The 17,144-nt window shown below is 42.3% G+C and overlaps 1 protein-coding gene across 4 annotated transcripts in view; it reads left to right on the forward strand.

Annotated features, from left to right (window-relative positions):
• The window catches only part of LOC108876259 (intermembrane lipid transfer protein VPS13B), a 308,041-nt gene that overhangs the window by 284,050 nt on the left and 6,847 nt on the right, over positions 1-17,144 (forward strand). For 3 of the 4 annotated variants that reach the window (XM_051076101.1, XM_051076099.1, XM_051076100.1), the window contains exons 51-61: positions 1,363-1,533; positions 5,361-5,568; positions 6,857-7,045; positions 7,731-7,886; positions 9,122-9,408; positions 10,019-10,146; positions 10,289-10,485; positions 12,015-12,133; positions 13,549-13,999; positions 14,313-14,477; positions 14,995-15,223. In XM_051076101.1, coding sequence (XP_050932058.1) covers positions 1,363-1,533; positions 5,361-5,568; positions 6,857-7,045; positions 7,731-7,886; positions 9,122-9,408; positions 10,019-10,146; positions 10,289-10,485; positions 12,015-12,133; positions 13,549-13,999; positions 14,313-14,477; positions 14,995-15,223 — 2,300 coding nt within the window. The remainder of the gene's footprint in view (positions 1-1,362; positions 1,534-5,360; positions 5,569-6,856; positions 7,046-7,730; positions 7,887-9,121; positions 9,409-10,018; positions 10,147-10,288; positions 10,486-12,014; positions 12,134-13,548; positions 14,000-14,312; positions 14,478-14,994; positions 15,224-17,144) is intronic. The other variant, XM_018665629.2, reaches the window with a different exon arrangement.

A 17,144-nucleotide genomic window follows, 5' to 3' on the forward strand; every position in this document is an offset into this window, starting at 1 on the left:
CCTTGTGTTTACAATCCGTCCCCTGCCTAAACTGTCTCCCACCGCACAAACTTACATATCCCCCTTCCATGGCCGCCCAACTCAATCCATCCCTCATCCCTCTCCGTCCTCACAAACACACACTATAAGCCGCAATTGTAAACGTACCTTCACACATATACATATTTTGTATGCACACACAGGCACACCCCCACCCCCCTTCCGCCAACCCCCAAACCTCTGGGACAGATCCAATCTTCAATGTTCACTGGTCAACAGCTCATCTTTCCTTCCTGTAATTACACATAGTTGTGGGCTCTAATGGACGAGGTAGAGAGCATAGTTGCGGTCTGCGACACAAGAGACACAGACAAGTCTTAACCAAAACCGTTATGTCCTGCTCCCCTCGTATTGGCCACCACATTAGAGAACTGAGGGTTACAATCAGAAGCCTCTTCCAGTTTCCCCCCTCAGGAACTGCTCTGGATGAAAAGCTTCCTGTCAGCACCTTGTCCCTCTCCTCTGTCTTGCCCCAGATCCATAAGCAACAGCCTCTGTGTTCCTTTTATAGCACAATGGGCTCTATTAATAAACTACTGCTCTGGGGTAAAGGGGCTGCTTTGCTTTAGCCAAGTGGAACTGGATGCTGTCTAGTGAAAGAGAAGAAGCCATTACAGTGTTTAGATTTAGTTCTTTTTTTCTCCTTGTTGTAAAGCCATAATTGACCAGTGTCTGGGGCTGAGGTATCCAATAGGATTATTTAGTGCTGTTTAGCTTTTCCTATGATCTTTGTGAATTACTGTTTGTAAGGCAAGACAGCATGTCATGAAGAAAAGTCCAAAACAAAAGGCAGATTCAAACCGCTTGAAGTTTCAGGGTAAAAGCAGAGTTTAGCTGGAGGTCACTTTAATTCTTCTGAACAGAACAATGGGAATAGTCAGTTGCTGTCAAGAGATGTCTTTTTCTATAGTGAAACAAAAAAGTATATTTGAATTGTTTCTGGCGTAGAATAAGTAAACATGCTTCCAAGCCAGATTTGCTGACAAAACATACAGCAGTGGTTCAAACCATCTGCCTTTATGACCCAAAAGTATGTAGGTTTTTATTTCAAGCAATCACTTATCACACCATCGACCAGAGGAGGAGATAATCAAGGTGAAATCAGATAGTACAGTGCCGGCTTGGCAGGAGGACCTGCACATTGTTGGGCACATGGTTAAGAATCACTGAAAATATTTGTATTAGAAAGGATACCTCTCCTGTGAGGAATCTATTACAAAAGGAAAATTTTCCCACATAGAGAAATAAAAGCATGCATCATACTCTGGTAGTTCTTGTTGGAGTAAATCTATGATGATGTTGTGTTTGTGCTCTGTCCCTCAGGGAGGATGAAGATGCCTCTCATTGTGCTGTGCCAATCTCCACCAGTCTGATCAAACAGATAGTGAATAAGACTGGAAATGAGGACAACCTGAAACACATCCTATCTGACTTCTATGGTCCGAAGACCTCTACTGAGCCGCCGTGGCCCTACGTCACCAAAGACACTGACAGGTACTGTCCTGCCAATTTTAAAGGGGAAATATACAAGCATTTTAGTGTAAAGTCTTATAGTTTCAAGTATAATACTTAGCCAAGGAGAGGGGGTGGGTGAGAGGAGAGACCAAAGACAGCATTTCATTGTTTCTTACAATAGGGTTGGATTCCCCTACTCTCTAGTAACATGCTGCATCCCATTTATTTGAAGTGTGATTTTGCCAGTTGGCTAATTCGTACACATTGCCCCTTTAAAAGATGATGAACAGCGCTTCTACTTTTATGACTGTTTTTGAGCATCTGCTTAGAAACAAATCTCAAAAAGCCTTTTCACACTTGCACCTGGGTCAGATAAACAAGCTTGAGTAAAGCAGAGAAAAAGTAAAGTAGAGAAATAATGACGCATAATTCAAGTTATGAGCCAGATTCACTCTCACAACACCATGAGTGCATGAGCCAGCCATAACCCAGCAGGACACCATGACACCTCTTGATCCTTTGTAACAAGTCAACATGTATAATTCTTTTTCATTTTTATTATAGCACTTCTGTGGCAAGCACTACATCTGGCTGTTAGGATTTCATAACACAGATTTCATCAAGACCCACCAGTATGTTTTTTTTAATAGTAGGCTTCTTACAGCATCTCTCCTCAAAGCACAGAGTTGTGCAAGCGAGTCTTTCATGAGGGAGGCTCCTCTTTATTGCTTACTCTTTGTTCACATAATAAAACAGTTAACTGCAAAGACAATACAGAGCCTTGCATCAGACATTAGCAGCGGCTCTGCTGCAGTCCCCACAGACTGGAGATTTAGGCTGTCATTCTGTCACAGTCCCACTTTCTCACACAAGTCACAGAGCCTTGCATTAAGTTAAAACTTGGCACAAGTTTGCAGAATGTACAGTGTGTATACTGTATGAATGTGCATCTGTGCAAATGTGTGTATACAGTGTGTGACCCATGCAGGGGTTTATGTACGCTATCGTGCAGCAGCACACAGACACACACATAAGTGAACCCCCCCTCCCCCCCCATACATGTCACTCTGGGACTCATCTTTTGTCACAAAGCAATCACATCTTGATAGCAGCAGTAGAAGACGTAGCCACATGCCTCTCCCACAGGCTCCGAGTTACAAAGAGTCCCTGTGGATCTGCTGGACATGTGGCCCATATGTCTGCCTGCGGTTACCTTGGTTTCTCTGCTCTCTGTACATACACAAACACACACACAGACACACAGACTGTTGCGCAGCACATGTGCACACACACACACTCATGACATTGTGTTACTAACACCACCGTATACATTGTTCACCTTTAAATGTCACACACACTAGGTGTCAGTGGAGGGCTGATATCTGCTTGGTGTTGGGTTTCTCTGTCAGTCAGGCCTCTCCTCCTTTCCATCCATCCCTGTGAGAAAAAAGCCCAAGGCCAAAGCACATTCTCATCCTGGAAAGTGGCAAATTGTCTGAAACCCAGAAATCTGCTACTTTATGTGAAAGAGGAACGAGGGAGAAGTGTCATTTAAGGATTAATAACACTGATTGCTATCTCTAAACACACTCAGAACTTGGACAGCAAGTGAAACCCACAGTTAAATTTGTATATTTTTCCTTAATGTTGATAACAGTGATACAGTTTGCTGTTTGGAGACTGCTCAGTCTCTGTGGCACAGCAGAGAAACCAAACCATCTGAACCCCTTGGCAGGGAGCATGTAAATATTGTGTCTTTAAGGGGCAGAGGAAGTTGAAAGTGGTAAATGTTATTTTTCTTTCTCTGCTGGATTTTTAGTGGCAGCAAGGCACCTCCACAATCGTTAAACAAACATCTTGTAGTGGTTGGGGTTAGGGTAAGCTCAAGCTTCAGGCTGTGTGTGTTCAGAGTTGTGTGCCTCTCAAAATTCACACTTCTAAAAGTCTCAACTCCAGAGTTGGCAGGTTTTGACAGAAGCTGCTGAACACATTTCTTTCAGTTACCTTTTTGTGAGCTCTGTAATGTGATTAATGAGCCCTGCACTTTGCTGCCCTCAGTCTAGAGGTCAATGCCCTGTTTAACTACATACACACACACACACAAATATGCCTGTGCGCACACACACGGACAGCAGTAAATGGTAAAGAATGACTGTCTCGTGTTTTTTTTTTTTTTTTGGTTTTTTTTGACAAGTTTGAGATGGCAGGTTGAGCAGAGTTGAAGTGGCTTTTGGGGGAAAGGGAACTCTGGGTCACTTTTGATGGCTTTGAACTTCAGAGTAAGTCTGAGAGAACTGTTTGTTTGGCACTCAGCGCTGTTTAGGGCTCACAAGACCATGATTACCGTGAAATGACTGTTGTGTCAGTAGATTGGTGGAAAATGGTTGTGTGTTTCTGTCTGCCTCTTTGTCTGTGTCTCGACATGCCCATGTGTGCTCCTAGATCCTTTGTCAACTGTTCTCTGTTTGTATTGCATAACTTATTTACAGACGGATTCTTTCTATGTATTTATTTAGCCTGTGTGGCTATTGTCAGTGTGTTGATGGGCTGCATATTGTAACAGTATAAGAATGGTTTGTTTATACATGACACATTTAGATACCTGTTTAAGGCTGCATGCTGCTTGTTATGTGCCGGTGTGTAAAACATGTCCACAGCCAAAGTACATAAGCAGACAGGAGAAATGATATCCTTAATCCTAGTGATTGAGCAGAAACAAGTTTCATTACCAAGTTGATCTGACAGTAATGATTGTTTATCAATAATGCATTACAGGTTGTGGTGTGTTTGTGTCTTTGTCTACATATTTGCCATTATAGTTACATCTGAAGTGTTGCAGGCCATGCACCCACAGGCCTAGCTTATATGAGAAACAAGATCAGCACAGTAGAAATTTGTTCAGCATGTCTGCCCTGCTGGTCTGTCTTCTTGTCTAGACCACAGCATAGATTATTTTACTGTTGAGACTCCACTGGTTCTGTCTGTATGATTGGATCGTTCTCTTTTTTTTTTTTTTTTTCATTTTAGATAATCATAACAAACATTTACAAAAACCCTCCAACCCATCCCCAATAAGACATTACTCTCCAGAAAAAGAAACTTAACAAGCATAATATTAGATATAAATAAGAGAAGAAAGCTTAATATATTATCTCAAAACTATAGAATCTTTAAATTGAGGGATCCTCTGAGTCTTCTTTATTCAAACTTCATACCTGGGGGGAAGACTTGCAAGAGGATTTCCCTTCCAAGGACTGGGCTGCAGCATGTGCTGAAGTACCACCACAAACTGTCGAGACTTAGCTCAAATTACCACAACATAACAATCTAACAGTTATAATATTGCTATCTCTGATTTCTGTATCAGATGTTTGTTCATGGGGCATAAACTTAAAACTTTTAAAAGTTTTTCATTTTAGGTTTACACCCTGATAAACATCATACACCAAAATATTGCTTCCTTGGATCTTTGTTTCCTGCTAGCGAAAAGAGTTATCTCACTCTCTTGGAGGAAGTAAAACAAAATTCTTCCTTTGGATTAATAGAATTGGATCTAAGTAATGTGATGAATGAATAACTCCTTTTAATACCTGATTGTTCCTTACATTTCCTGGAAAACGTTTGGGGTATATACATAATGAACAGATTTTAGCAGGGGACAGGAACATCGCTTTTGGAAATCAGTTTATGAACCTCTTTATATAATATCTGGAGCCTCTGAGATTCTCACATACAATGGGACAGGGTACAGATTTCTTCAGTGTATTTTGGATCTGTATACCTGTCAGTGGGTTACTCTAGTACAATCTAATTACTATACTCTATTGCTATCAGGATGATTTCTATAGTAATGTGTTCTCTCTCAGGTCTGTGCAGGAGCCCCTTGCCCAGTGGGACAGTCCCATGCAGGTGAAATTATCCTGCTGGAAGTCTGGCCTGAACACTCTGCTGGTGGAGCTGCTGCCCTGGGCCCTGCTGGCCAACCACTCCCAATGGGACCTCTGGCTTTTTGAGGGAGAGACCATCGTACTCCAGATACCAGCTGGCAAGGTCATTGTGCCACCCAACTTCAAGGTAGGGTGCCATCTACAGTGACACATTTCAAAAAGAATAGTCAAAGTCAAAGCTCAAAAACTGCTATATCCTACATCCTATATCCTATTTCCCATAATGCAATTCTTATGCAACTCACCTGCCAAGTAAATGCTCACGTCTTCCATACTCTATACCTTGGAATTGGCTCTGGTTAGACTTGCTCTGAAAGACCGTATCAAGACCTTGATGACAGCTGCAGGAGTTATTATCTGACACTTCAGAAATCTCTCATTATATTTCACAGGTTGAAAGTTAACTAAACTTCATATGTACAAGTTTATACTGAAAAACTAATTTTCCACGTAAAACTAATTCTGATTCTGACATTAATAGACATTAATAGACTATATACTTTCCAAATCTTAGCCACGTCTTGATCTACAGTGATCTTAAAATTGGACTAAAGATACATTTTGCTTTTAGACCAAGACCTGGAAGTCTGTGTTTTTGTGGCATTACAGCTCTCAGTATGAAACCAACTATTTTCTCATTTCAGTCTTGACTAATAAGCACAAAGCACAGGAGATCATTCACCAGAGCTGCATTACAACAATATTCCCTGCCTAAGTATTTATCTGCAGCCAAGTTCTGTCACCATATACTGTAGGCACGTCTTCTCACTGCAGATCAGAAGAAGAGGTCTGCAGATGGTTTTCCCCGTGTGGAACATAACACACGCATAAACAGATTTCTCTGCCACTAACCCAGGGCTAGGCAGGAAGGCAACGTATCAAAGAACGAGTGCTGATACGGCTCAGCACAAAGAAACAAAATAAAAAGTGGTAAATCTGTAATAGCCTGTGAAATAGAAACAAATAAAGTATTGTTTCCATAGCACCCTGCCATTTATCACAGAGGGAAGACTTGGTCTCTGCTGTGACTCTCAGAGTTGATCGGTTTAGGGGGGAAAACTTATGATGCTGAAACAGCTGTCACTCAAAGCCTCTGTGGGGCATTTAAATTATGTTCTCATAACACAGCCTACAGTGATGGAGGTAACACACTCCTCAGTTGCCAGGACTGTTTGAAAAACTATGCAGGAAACATGGACACTGTCAGGAACACTGCTGAGTTGTTGGCAGTGACGCCACAATTGACCCCAGCATGTGACTGTTTCCAAAATGCAATCAAATTCAGTCCGTTTTAATAGTAGAATTTGTCTGACGTGACTGACAGTGATTTGATCTCTGATTCCTTTCTCCCTTTCTCAATCTCACATCTTTCCTTCCCTACCCCTCTCTATGCCCTCTTGTTCCCCACCATCAAGGAGGCCTTCCAGATTGGTATCTACTGGGCCCACACTAACACCGTCCACAAGTCCACAGCACTGAAACTGGTCCATGACCTGACTTCTCCCCGATGGAAGGAGGGATCAGGCTCAGAGGTGGTCACTCTGGATGAGGAGGGATATGTAGAGGCTGACATCACCCTGGGAGCTTTCCCTGGAAGACAGAAGGTGAGGGGCAAAGCTTACATAACATGCAGTCACCACTGCTCAATGCATGTCTTGATATTTAAATATATATATATTTTGAACAGAGAAAATGAAGTAGTTTATTGAATTATCAAGTCAATGTTTTTAATGGGGGACTTTGTCGTAATATATCAGAATGCATTTTACACGCTCTGTTGAGTTTATTGAATTTCGTGGTGGTTTTGAGCTGTTTTTATCCATCAGCTTTTTCTCAACCACAAACCAGCTGGAGTTAAAACCAAACTCTTTACTCTTTCAGATATACAGCATACTGATACCAAAACAGATATGATATGATATATTATTCAGTATAATCAAAGAAAAAAAAACACATTTGGAGGGAACAGAATTTAGGTCCTGAAATAGTCATTTAAAGTCATTGATTTTTACATTAAGGCCATGGATGCCACTAATGTTGGAAACTGTTGTTGTACAGTGCAGTATAATCAACTTCATTATAGTATTATTATACTATTCTCTTTGAGTAGATGTTGAACAGATAGTAAATAAGTGATTTTTTCCTCAAAGCAGCTGTGAATGCATCTTGTATAACTGCATGAACTGTTTTAGCTCTGCATCTTACCACATGACGATGATATCCAGATTTCTCAAGTAAATCTTTTCAAATTTATAGTCGACAACTTAGTGACTGTTGTTTCCCCTGTAGCTGTGTCAGTTCTGTGTGTCGTCTGTGGTGAGACACGGCATCCAGATCCTACAAATAGAGGACCGAACAATTCTTGTCAACAACACCCCTTACACAGTACAGTACAGGCCTCTGCTGACTGACCACCCGCTTGGAACCGATGACCAGGTAATGTGTGTAAGTGTTCACATGAACTCACGCTTTCTCCCAACTGCACTCTTGGCATTTGAAGGAATCACGCTTTGAAACAGCAATGCACAAAAACAATCAATAAGTAACTCTCAGTAGTGTGACTCAAAGGAAGATCAGATGATTTCTTGTTTGACTTGTCAACTCAAAGGCGTTGAATGAAGCAAGGTTACAAGGTCCTACAAGACATCACAACACCTTCCCAGTCTTTAAGTCCCCACTGGCTTAACTTAACTGCTTCAGCTCTTTCAAGCACTAAATAATGTAAACCCTGGGCCCATAGCTTCTGTTATACACTGCGACCTCTAACCGTAGGGTCTGTGTGTGTGTGTGTGTGTGTGTGTGTGTGTTTTAATGCATGTGTATGGTCCTGCACCATGTCTGTCCCATCCTGCTTAAGTTTCTGAAGCTTCACACATACAGTATATTCCCTGCGTACATTACTCACACACATCCACCCCTCCACTGCCACACATGCACATTGCAGGGACGTAGCAAGCCGTTTTCCATCAGATCATGCCGCTCCCCCTTTCTTTCCCTCCACTGTTCTCACAGTGTGGCAGTGGTACTTCATAAGGACATTAGACAAACACCCAGAATTGAATGCAGGTTTCCCTTCTCACTCTCATCTGCTGCTTGTCCCCAAAGAGAGCAACAATGTAGTGATGTCATCTAACGAGCCTTCAGATCCCCTTAAAGAAGGATGGCAGAGCTTGCCATTTGCCACTAATTGACTGAAAAACTTTTAAAAAACAAAAGAGCCTAAAAAAGAAAAAAATAGGGGGTGCTGGGCTTAACAATAACACAGGCCACAAACAAGGCTAAGAATGCCTTTTTAGTTGGTCTATTCATCATGCTTAGTACCTAATCCCTACAGTCCTCAGCTACTCACTGCTCACTGGTTGCTAAACCAGCACAGCAGGGCTTTTCTGCTACAAATTTAGTGCCAAGCTCAGTGGGAGAAAGAAGAAAGTACAATAACAATGTGGTTTTGCCATGTATCTTTTGTTGTGATCACTTGCTTTTTCTTTGGTTTTCTCTGTTTTTCTTTTCTCCTTTGCCTCCTTGTCCCATCCCATATCCCATATCCGCCCCCTGGTCTATTTTTCTTTCTTTAAATTCTTTCTCTATTTTATATATTTATTTTATATATCTTACCTCTTGTCTCTCTCTTCTCTTTTCCTCTTCCTTTTCAACATGTCTATATTATATCCTCTCCCCAGGCCTGTGAGATACCAGAGACAGCAGTGTTCAGTCTGGCTCCCTCTGAAAAATCATCCCTGGCCAAGCCCTGCTCAGTGCCATGCTGGGACCTCCTCCAAACCAGTGTCCAGGGAAAGGTGGCGTACCCTCTGCCGCTCAGACACATGCTGTTCAGCCTGCTCCCCAGGCCTGATGCCGGAGTTGGATCTGCAGCATGGAGCCTCCCTGCTCCCATTCGACCCGACTTCCCCAGGCAGAGTTTGTCTGTTGTCGGGGAACAGGGGTCTGGGGTTGGCCCGAGCAGCAGGTGTGTGAAGCGGAGCATTTGTGGTTTGCTGGCTGTGACAGACCATTTAGAGCAGGGTTCTGAACCCCAGCTGGCACAGGACATCAAGCGGGGAGGCACTGTAGCTAGTCACAGCTTGTTAAACACTGGAGATGAAGCAGAAGGAGAAATGCCCTCAACATTTCCACTGTCAATCTCTCAGCCTGTCTTGTGCAGTTGATCCCTCTCACTCTATTTCATGTCTGTCTTTTTTCTTACTTTGTTTTACTCTTTTGTTTGATACATACAATAAATAGGCCAATGTATAATTTCTTTTTTACACACCTTTGTGTTCTGGTGTTTGACGGGCCAGCTAGGCTTCACTCATTTACTGTGTGTTTGTGCACAAATGTTGCTATACCAGAAACCCAAATATGGACAAAAACACACACTCACACACACACACATAGGGTAATGGTGTGTCACTGACTTCAGTTAGGGCTCTGCCGATAGATGCTCTTCTGGGATTTGCAAATGGACATAGCAGTGATGTGACATTTGTCATCTGGGAGTGTTTAGAAGGGGTTGGGATATGTCTGTGGTGAGTTTATTTATGGGATTGTTTATTTATGTTTTTATTCATGCTTCGCAGAGCCATAATACTGACATATCAGGAGCACCTTGGGGTGACATACATCACTCTGAATGAGGACCCCTGTCCTCGCATGCTGGTCCACAACAAGTGTCCCATCCCACTGCTGATGAAGGAGAATGTCAAAGGTAAGAAGGGCAAGTTCTCTCTCTCTCTCATTCTCTCTCTCTCTCTCTCTCTCTCTCTCTCCATTTCCAGATCTTTCTTTTCATTTCCTTTGCTCCTCTCTCTTCATTTTTCAGTTAAACTGTTTTCTCTTGTCTGTCATAGAAACTCCAAGGACTGAGGTGTACTGCCGTCCTCTGCCAGCTAATTGTTCCCTGCACCATGAGCTCTACCACCACTTTTCCAGTTTCCCTGAGTGCAGGCAGAAAGAGACGCTCCCCACACTGCTGCTTAAAACCACCTCAGAACACAGCACCACCGACTGGACTGACCCCATAGATATCAACTGCCTCGGCACTCAGGTACAAGCATATATGAGTACTATACAACAAAACATTTTATCATCATTTTATTTATATACTGTATGTATTTTAGAATTTTATTTTCATTTAATATTTAAATATTTTCTTCCTTACTAACTATTGTATAATTTTCTCAGTGTGTTTGGGGTTATGTCACACCGTTTACACTAATGCAGCCCCATATCAGCTCACTCCCACCTCTCTGTTTCACGGCTGGCACCGTGAAGTTACTGTGGCAGTCTTGGCCAGGTCCACGCCAAACACGCCAGACTCCAGCTGATCCAAACAAGTATATTTTAATTTTGTCTGACCAGAGAATGTGCTGCCAGTATTCATCAGGACTCTTTCCATGTTCTTTGGCAAAGTGTAATCTTTCCTTTTTGTGCCATTTTGTGAATAATGACTTTCTTCTTGAATGCCATCCATAGAGGTTGACTTGCAATGTCCCTCGCACTGTCTGAGCAGTCACTTAAACATTGGTTTCCACAGATAATATTTGTACCAAGTCAGAGGCATTTACCCATCTATTTTTCAATGCAAGGGTGATTCTATAACTGATAGTGTGGCTCTTCCTGTACCTCCTAACCACTGCTGCAACCATGTTTCAGTTTATGTTCAGCCCATCTCACTTATCTAGTTTCTTACTTGTCCAGACAAGTCCCTTACTATGTGGAGCAATGCTGCTTAGACACAGCCCTGGCCAAAACTGTGGAAGCTGTGGCATTCACAGGTTATTGTTAAACCTTGTGCATGCAGTCAGCTGTAATTGTAAATCATAGGTGTAATCACTTTCTTCATAGATACGCTGCGTTTTCTTGCAGTAGTCACAGGTGTACTCACTTTTGTTTTGGTACGTCCGGGTCTATCTGACCTGATTTTAATTATACATGCATAAATTATTTAATGTCTTTGTGATATTGCACTCACTTTGTTGTATACTGTAGGTAGGATGAGGTGTAAGGATGTTTATCTCACATGCGGACAAAAAACAAGTCGCCCCATAATGTAATGATTTACATCACAGTGTATGTGTGTGTGTGTGCCTGCCCACTGGGGGTGAGTGGAGAGCTAGCCCTAAGTATTTTTTCTCTGTTAAGTGTAATAGTGTGAGGTTAGCAAGATGTAAAGGAGTAGTGTGTCTAATGTTTGGTGTTGTGTCTAGCCAGCTGCAGGTTGGGGTTGAGGTTGAGGCCATGTATCTCTGGTTACTGTGAGGTCTGAGTCTGACCTCTGTGGTAGGGGTGAGAGGTCAAAGGTTGGACTTGTTATGACTGCTCAGCAAAGTGTTCATCAGGGATCTGCTTCCTTTCGTCACGTGAGGGGCTGATCGCTCTTTGCCTGGAGTGGTGGAGGTTAAAGTCAGACACATGTATGCTCTGAAACACACACACACACACACACATATATGAAGAACAATGTAAGGAGCACTGAGCTTAGCTGCAAATCTGTGAATGAGTTAAGTTTCCTCTTCAAAGTTTAGTCAAGGTCAAATGTCCAAATCGATTTCTATTATATATGTTGTTTTTCAGGTGGTGTTCCTGCCAGGCTTTGGCTGTCTGTATGTGAGCGTGGTGTATGAGAGAGGTACCCTGGTTTTGTCTCTGGCACCAGAGGGCAGTGCAGATGCTGTGATCAACCAGCTCAGCAGGTAAGTGAGAGCAGTCAGTGGTTTTATTGTTGTTGTTTCATGCTCCCTATATATTTGAACCATAATAAATCATCTTTACATGTTGTTTTTTGTAACCTCAGGATATCCACCAGCCTGCCTTTTACTGTCTTGACTTCAAATTGCTTTGTGATTATTACAGTAATCTTCTCATGCAGCTGTTATTAGACTCCAAAGATGAAGAATTAGGCATCATTTTCATCATGGAGCGCACAAAAATCTTCTTGTGTTGTCCTTGAGTGGTGTTGGAATAATCTGAAAAAAATATGGTAAAGTCAGATAAAGCAACATTTCAGTGGTTTCAGTATCAGACAGCTATCAACGCATTGCTCTGAGCAATAAAGTACAGCACAACTTCTTTGTAGTCTCCATTTTGTTTCCACATTCCCACTTAAAAGTCCAAAGAAAAACTTCCCAACTCACCCATACAGGAGCATCTGAGCAGCACATGAATGCAGCATTAGTTACATACTTACAGTAGAACATGGTACTATACACTGCAACCCTCTGTACATTACTGGCAACTTCTCTTGTTGTCTGTGCTACTTCTCTATTTGCTTGTTTGGTTGTATTTTCAATCACAGTGCAGACTGTCCTCATTTGCGGTTTTCCGATGGTGGGATTAGCTCCTAACTGCTATCAGAGCAGTTACATCCCTTTATACCTTCAAGAATCTCTCTTGAAGATTCAACTCTGAGAGCACCTTCTCCTCGGACACTTCTAACACCCTACCATGCCTAACTAGCACTTACTATGCATTTGTGGTTTACCTGATCTCTCTGCATTTTGTCTTATTGAACAGATTTAACACTTATTTCATTCGTCTCTTACTGCACTGAAGCTGTAGTGTTCTCCCTCACTTGTACGTCACTTTGGACAAAAAGTGTCTGCCAAATTAGTGAATGTAAACATAAATGTTCCCACTTTCCCGCAGCAATTCTTCTAAATGCTGCACGTGTTGTCAGATTGGTGGAGATGTTTTCTTAATTGGCTTGTGTTTTGTCTATTTGCATGTGTTTTCTTAAGTTGTAGTGCGTTCCCAGCTCCCAGGGCCACTGTATTACAGCTTTGTTCCATTACATCAACACATAGCTGCTTTGTTATTTTGGCAAAACAGGAAATTAATATAATCACATATGAGGTAAACGTAAACAAATTACATCAGTGATCTTTCTTTAATGTGCTCCGGTGGTAGGAAATTCATGAAACATCATCAGCACAAGATGAATGAGTTTGGACTTTTATTATCCTCTACAAACAATTAGAATCATCATACACACGCACAGTTAAGAGACAGTTAACTTAGCCTTACCTATTGCTATATTTGCATGAATGAAAACCACTGTTCCACTATATCAACTGTACTTCAACCTTAATCATTTCTGTTTTGTTTTCAGGTCTTTCAAGCTGTCCTTCAGAGTCCTCCTGAGTGAGACCAGTGTGGCGTTGAGTGATGACATCACTAGTCCCTCTGGCTCAGTGGAGCTGCTGAGACTCACGTTGACCAAGCTGCTCCTCAGCCTGGCTCCAGCACCTACCTCCCTTCCCCCGGAGCTGGCAGCTGACCCCGGCGTGGGCGCAGCAACCATCTCAGCTTTGATGCCTGATACCTCTCTGATTGAAGTCTACTGCTCCAGTCTGCAAGTCGACAACCAGCTGTACAATCGAGCAAGTTTCCACTTCCCCGTGCTGTTGTGCCAGGATCAGAGAGGGGGAGCTGACCCCGGAGGTCCCTGGAGCAGTGATGCCAACCCCACAGAGTCCCCTGATGCCCTGGAGGAGTTCAAACGCTCATGTTTTCTGCAGCTGAGGATAATACTGGCTGAGGACAAATGCACAGTGGAGGAGGTTGGATTCATTCGTCTGTTGTTTTATTTGCATTTTCTTTATAACTGTAGCCTCTGCTGCTGTCAGTTTGATAACCCAACCATTCGCTGTGAATTTTCTCTTTTGTCTCTTTTTCTGATATGTAACAAGCCTAACTCAACAGTAAATTGTTTTTTAACTGCAATTTTTGCTAGTGTCAAGAAAACTAAATTCTTTTTACAATAGAAATGAACTTATTTTCATTTCTATTGACCTGTGCCCAGGTCAATTTATTCACTTCACAGTGATCATGAATCAGCAGTTCTCACTACAGCTCTGTGTGCATTCTCCTTAGGTCACCTTCCAGCTCCAGCCTGCCAGAGTCTACCTTGAAGACACCTTTGTTTACTACATTAAGACCTTGTTCTACACCTACATCCCTGAAAGTGCTATGGCCTCAGCTGTAGCAGAGAGCCAGAGGAGTAGAGAGCCTGGATCAGCCCCCATCCTCCCAGAACAGGTGCACTATTCATAACGTAATGTCTTTATTTAGGTGAGGCTGATCACATGGAATTATGAAATGAAAGTTTCAGGATACAGACATGTTTAAATACACAAGTTATAGTATGTAAAATGAAGGAGGAATATTTAAGGACGGATAGTGATAGTGACCCCCAAGACACCTCAAAGCTACACAAAGAGCTACGTGAAGGCTAAAGAAGACCAGGGAGTCCTGGCTGTCGTGGACTTTCTTCCGCAGTCACCTGACCTCAACCCCACTGAACATTTATGGGGTCACTTGAGGACTGAGAGAGCCAAGAATTCTGTGACATTACCAGAAACTCTTTGGAACATTGTGGAATCATGCAGGGATATCATGGGGCATCAGGTTTTACACAAACTTGTGGGGTCAGGGTCGTGACAGCTCGACTGCATGCTGTCATTAAAGCAAAAGGGGAACATAACAATTACTAAGATGTTCTGAAATTTATGAAAAAAAATCTTATAACTAATATTGTGGTATTTATGTCATCCAGGTGCTTCAGTCGATGCAGGCATTGGTCAACCCTGTGCGGCTGCGGAAGCTGACCATCCAGCCAGTCAACCTTCTGGTCAGCATCCATGCCTCGCTGAAGCTGTACATCGCTTCAGACCACACTCCGCTCTCCTTCTCTCTGTTTGAGAGAGGGCCGCTCTGCACCACGGCCAGACAGCTGGTACACGTTCTGGCCATGCACTATGCTGCCGGAGCCCTGTTTAGAGCTGGTAGGTCATGGGCAGAAGGAAACTCCGTTTTTTTAAGCCTTGTTATGTTGTTCGTCCATTGAGGGGAATTTTTCAGATTGGGCACAGACAAAGTTGAACTGACTAGATTTTGGTGGTCAAGGTCACAGTGACCTGCTGTCTGCTCCATTCATATGAATGAAATATATCAGTAATGGCTGGAGGTGATTTCATTGCATGAAGCATAAACATGTGCTTGGTCAGTATGAACTGATTAGACTTTGGTGGTTAAAGGTCACTGTGACCTTACAAAACACATGTTTGGCCATAACTCAAGAATTCATATGCTAATTATTTCATACAAATGTCTAATAGGATAAAATAATGAAGTGGTGACATTTTAGGCCCAAAAGGTCAAAGGTCAATTTTACTGTAACATCATAATGTTCTTTTCTGGCCATTATGAAACAGCATAACTCAGGAGCAAGACGGAATATTGTGACCATATTTCCTTCAACTTGACACAGGATTTGTGCTTGAGTGAGAAATTCCATCATTTATTCTAGGTCTAGAGTTTTTAAGCTTTTGAAATGATTGCTCCTATGAGCTCCTGGGGCTCCCATTACTTTGTAGCAGAATGTGCAGTAAAATTGTCAAACACGAGAAACAAAGAACCTGAATGACTGGAAACCCCCCGAAAAAGATTTATTTTCTCTTATTGTCATAATTTACTGTTTTATCAGAAGGTTTGACTCATGCTTCTCACTCTGTGTGTAGGCAGCATGTTATGGTTAATCCGTGCACGGCCACCAGGTCTGACCATTAGGCCCTATAAAGGCAACATACCTCTCTCCTGTATTGTCCTCCTGTCTAGTCAAAGCCTCCACACATGGTCTGATTTAACCCAGACATTTCCACATCAGAAATCACCGTTCTGGCCGGATGCTTCCTTCCCGCTGTCTCTCGTTAGAGCCCTCCTTTCTGCTCTTATTTCAACACATCACCTCACCACGTTCTCCTCTTCATGAGTCATCATGGAGAGAGGGACCCCTGGAAGCATTGCATTCTGGGACTGATTAGCTGTAGGATGTGTGGTATTACAGTCACACACAAACCCAGAGGCGTAAATCCACGGTCTGCACATGCAAAGACTTATGGACATATGGATATAAAAAGGCATACTCTGTCCACGTATACACAGTATATGCATGTGTATGTGTGTGTTTAAAAGCATGACTCAGCCTTGTAAACATCAGCTCCTGTCAGGACTTTGTGCTTTACCAAAACCACAACTGGGAGTCCATGTAAGGCAGAAAGGAACACTTGGCTCCACTGGAGTTGGTTACCTACTATTAGAGTCCATCATTCAAGGGCAAATTGACGGAGAATAAGAACAGAGCGTTGAGAAATGGCTATTTGATTTTTGTGATGCAATTGTCAGCGCATAAATATCAATGAGCCGCGGCATCTGAAGGAGACTCTATGGTTGAATGAGAGAGGTGGGATAGTAGGAGACTGTAAATCTAGCTGTGGCACATGTGTGATTTCATGCAGGAGTGTGTACATCTGTGAGCACAACTGTATGTGTGTATCTGTGTTTGTGAATCTGATAGAATTAACACAGTGTTAAACATATAATCGTGACGTAAAAGAGATTGTAAGTTATTCTGTAAGTTGTTTTGATTGGGAGAGCCTTCGCCGTAAATTGTTTTTGGCATACAGAAGAAAATGAAAGTGGGTTTGCTCAAGGGGCTTGTATGTTTAATGTTCCTCCTAAGAGTAGGTGTTCCAGATGTACAGAGGGGTCCTGAGTGGCCACAGACTTTTTATTTTTTTATTTCTGTTAAATGCAAAACTCATTTCATTGTAAAAATTTACTGTGGGTTCAGACAGTGTGTTCAATGCATTGTGTTTTATGTGGATACCTCCAAAACAATACAGTTCATTTATTTGAATATTTGCT

This window comes from Lates calcarifer, linkage group LG15, assembly GCF_001640805.2.
Source record: "Lates calcarifer isolate ASB-BC8 linkage group LG15, TLL_Latcal_v3, whole genome shotgun sequence".
In the NCBI taxonomy this organism is placed as follows: Eukaryota; Metazoa; Chordata; class Actinopteri; family Centropomidae; genus Lates; species Lates calcarifer.